Source organism: Schistocerca americana, chromosome 2 (genome assembly GCF_021461395.2).
Source record: "Schistocerca americana isolate TAMUIC-IGC-003095 chromosome 2, iqSchAmer2.1, whole genome shotgun sequence".
NCBI lineage: Eukaryota > Metazoa > Arthropoda > Insecta > Orthoptera > Acrididae > Schistocerca > Schistocerca americana.
This window is the reverse complement of record NC_060120.1, coordinates 256,025,376-256,028,644: the sequence shown is the minus strand read 5'-3', so window position 1 is coordinate 256,028,644 and position 3,269 is coordinate 256,025,376. Positions and strand designations below refer to the sequence as shown.

Below are 3,269 nucleotides of genomic sequence, written 5' to 3'. Positions count from 1 at the left end.
TTCTGATTATTTGATTATGTAATAAAACCACTAATGTATGTGATAAACATATCCTTTTCAAATGGAACGCTTCCCAATACTCAAAAACAGCTAAAGTAACTCCTCTATTCAAAAACTGGGCCATTTGTAATGTAAATAATTATCGTCTAGTTTTCCATCTCATTGTTTGCTCCATAATATTTGGAAAATTTTTCCACAATAGCCTTCGAGGCTGTATTAGGAAGAACTCATTACTCTCACCAAATCAGCACAGATTCAGCAAATCCAAGTCTACTTTAATAGCTATGTATGAGTATTTAGATGCCCTTCTTAACGCACTGGATGACAGAGAACATGATACTGGTGTTTTCCTAGATCTCTCAAAAGCATTTGACAGGATTGACCATGAACTTGTTATTCACAAATTAGCTCAAAAAGTTGTCAGAAAGATACCAAATTAGTGGATAAGATCTTACCTAGAAGAGAGAGCAAACAGTGATTTAAACACTTTGTTGCCTGACGGTACTTAAAGCTACCAGTAAGTTTCGACTCTCATTATTTTCTCATGGTACAGTTTCATGATCTGAGAGCCTGTCGGTACATAACAGTAACTCTACTCTACTGTTTCATAGATTTTATTGTGCAAATCATAGACCTCTCTGGCGGTCAGAGCTTGACATTGTTTTTCGAGCGCAGCTGTGAAAACAGAAGATTGTATGTGCTTGTTTCCATGGTGTTGCCTGAATTTGTGCGTAATTTATTGAAACGTCCGTTGAGTTTTCCATTGGGAGTACTTATCTTCTTTGTTTTTTTTTATAATAGTTTGAAGCATTACGTTACAAGTGAATGAGATAAAGAGGAAAATAAAAAGCGGACTTATTAGTATCGTCAGGTTGTGCGAACACTATATTGTAGCAACAATGCGTTACCACTCACTAGTTGTTCTGTCCACTTTTTCCCACACAGATGGACGAAAATCGTAAAACTGGTGGCTACTTGCGACCTTTGAGTGATGCACAGATTGATGCAATTTTGTATGAGGGCATTCCCTCTGATATTCCAGAGGATACTGACATCGAGGATGATGACGAAAATGTTAATAATTTTGACAAAGCTTTTTCGTGCAATTGGCAAGAGGCAGATCGTGAAACAAACTCCACTTGTTCGGATAATGATGCCTCAGAGAGTTCTTTGCCGTTTACACCTTCACCTCAATGTGAATATCGGACAAACAAAATGTGGAGAGACAAACACATTGAAACAAGGAACTATGAATACAGATATAGTGAAGGTATCTTCTTACACTTAGATCATCATAAATTATTTTTCAGCATTAGTCAATTTCTTCTTTTTCATTTCACGAATTACTCTAGAACCCTGTTCCATCTGTGACAACCGCAGTACTATTTCCATTCATGTATTCGTTTTGCAGGGCCTATGGATGAATTATTACAGGATTGCCACACAGCTACTGATGTTTTTATTTTCATTTTGAAGCCAATTGTAGAAGACATGATTTTCCAGACCAATCTTTACGCAACACAGAAGGGAAAAATTTTAAATCATGAGCTGTTTGTTTTTTTGGTAATTAATTTATTTATCGGTTACCACAAGCTGTCGTCATGGAAACACTACTGGTCTGCATGTGATGACCATGTTATTTCTATTGTAAGGCGATGTATGAGTAGGGACAGGTTTGATTTTATTTTGAGTAATTTATATCTTAATGATAACACAAAAATTCCAGAAAGAAACACTGATAAATTGTATGAAATACGCCCGCTTCTTACTGCTTTGAATAAGCAATTTATGTCCATATACAGGGGCACTAGAGAACTCAGTATTGATGACTCAATGATTGTCTTCAAGGAAAGAAGTAGCATAAAGCAATATAATCCATTAAAACCAATCAAAAGAGGCTATAAACTATTGGCAATTTGTGATAAAAAAGGATACACACTCAATTTTGAAGTGTATCAAGGTAGAAATGAGACACTGGAGAAGGACTTTGAAGGGTACAGTTTAGAAGAGAGAGTAGTACTGAAATTGTCTAAACCGTATTGGAGTCAGTAACGAAAATTGTACTTTGACATTTTTTTTACTTCTATTCCACTTTTGGAGAAATTAAAATCCCTAAATACATTTTTCTGTGGAACAATTAGAACAAACAGGAAAGGTTTGGAAAGGTTTGTCAGCGAATTTACCTAGAGAAAAATGTCTAAAGCGTGGGGAATCAGATCACAGAGTGTCATCTGTAGACCCATCAGTATTTCAGTGGAGGGACAATAAAGTAGTATATTTTGCATCAAACGTCCATGACACTGAACAGAGCGTAGTGTCAAGAAAACAGAAAGATGGAACTGGTATGACTATACCATGTCCAGTTATTGTATGTGATTACAATAAAAACGTGGGTGGTGTGGATCATGCAGACAGATTACGTTCAACTTACGGTCTTGACAGGCAATCAAAGAAATAGTGGCGCCGTCTCTTCTGGGGAGCAATATAAATTGCTTTTGTCAATGCTTACGTCATTTTCAGTGATCTACGTGGGGCACTGCCACTGCTGGAATTCAGGCGTGCTGTGGCACTAGGGCTAATGAATGAACAGCAAGTGGCAAATCTCAAAAAGATAAACTCTGGTAAAGATGAAATAACTCCCCCAAAGAGAAGGAAAGATAACTTTCCTGTTCCTAAGGATGTACGTCTTGGCAACCAAGGAAACCATTTTGTAGTGTTCAGTTGTAAAAGAGGACGATGCAAAATGTGTGCAAAAAATAAAATTCAGTCGAGACCACATTCACAATGCAGTACATGTAAAGTGTATTTGTGCTGCAATGAGAAAAATAACTGTTTTCTACAATTTCATGAGATATCACTAAATATGTGATATGTATATACTGTCAAAAATGTATAGCTAAGTTACTATGTATTGCGAAGTTGCTCTAGAAGGTAAATTTACGCGAAATTAAAAAAAAATTCAGAAATATCATATTTTTGTTAATTAATTTTCTAATGTAAAAATATTTAATATTTATGTAGAATGAAGTACAAGTTATAAAAATTGGAGCATTTTTCTGTGCATGTTGTGATTCTGTCCATGGAGTCTGATGGTACTTCTGAGTACCAGGAGTGAAAAAAGTTGTAAAAAATAAAATAAAATTTTACAAAAAGTCCTACCATCATTTGAGGCCACAATAGCATAAATTCTGCAAAGAAAATGTTAAAAAGTAAATTTTTTCCTATGTCAGGAAACAAAGGGTTAAGGCATGATGATATCTAAGAAAATA

The 3,269-nt window shown here is 35.4% G+C and overlaps 1 protein-coding gene across 1 annotated transcript; it reads left to right on the top strand.

Annotated features, from left to right (window-relative positions):
• Window positions 1-945: 945 nt before the first annotated feature.
• LOC124593938 (piggyBac transposable element-derived protein 3-like) lies at window positions 946-2,869 on the top strand. The gene is made up of 4 exons (XM_047132288.1): window positions 946-1,270; window positions 1,412-2,044; window positions 2,142-2,442; window positions 2,521-2,869. The coding sequence occupies exons 1-4, from the start codon at window positions 946-948 to the stop codon at window positions 2,867-2,869; spliced, it is 1,608 nt and encodes a 535-aa protein (XP_046988244.1).
• Window positions 2,870-3,269: the final 400 nt, after the last annotated feature.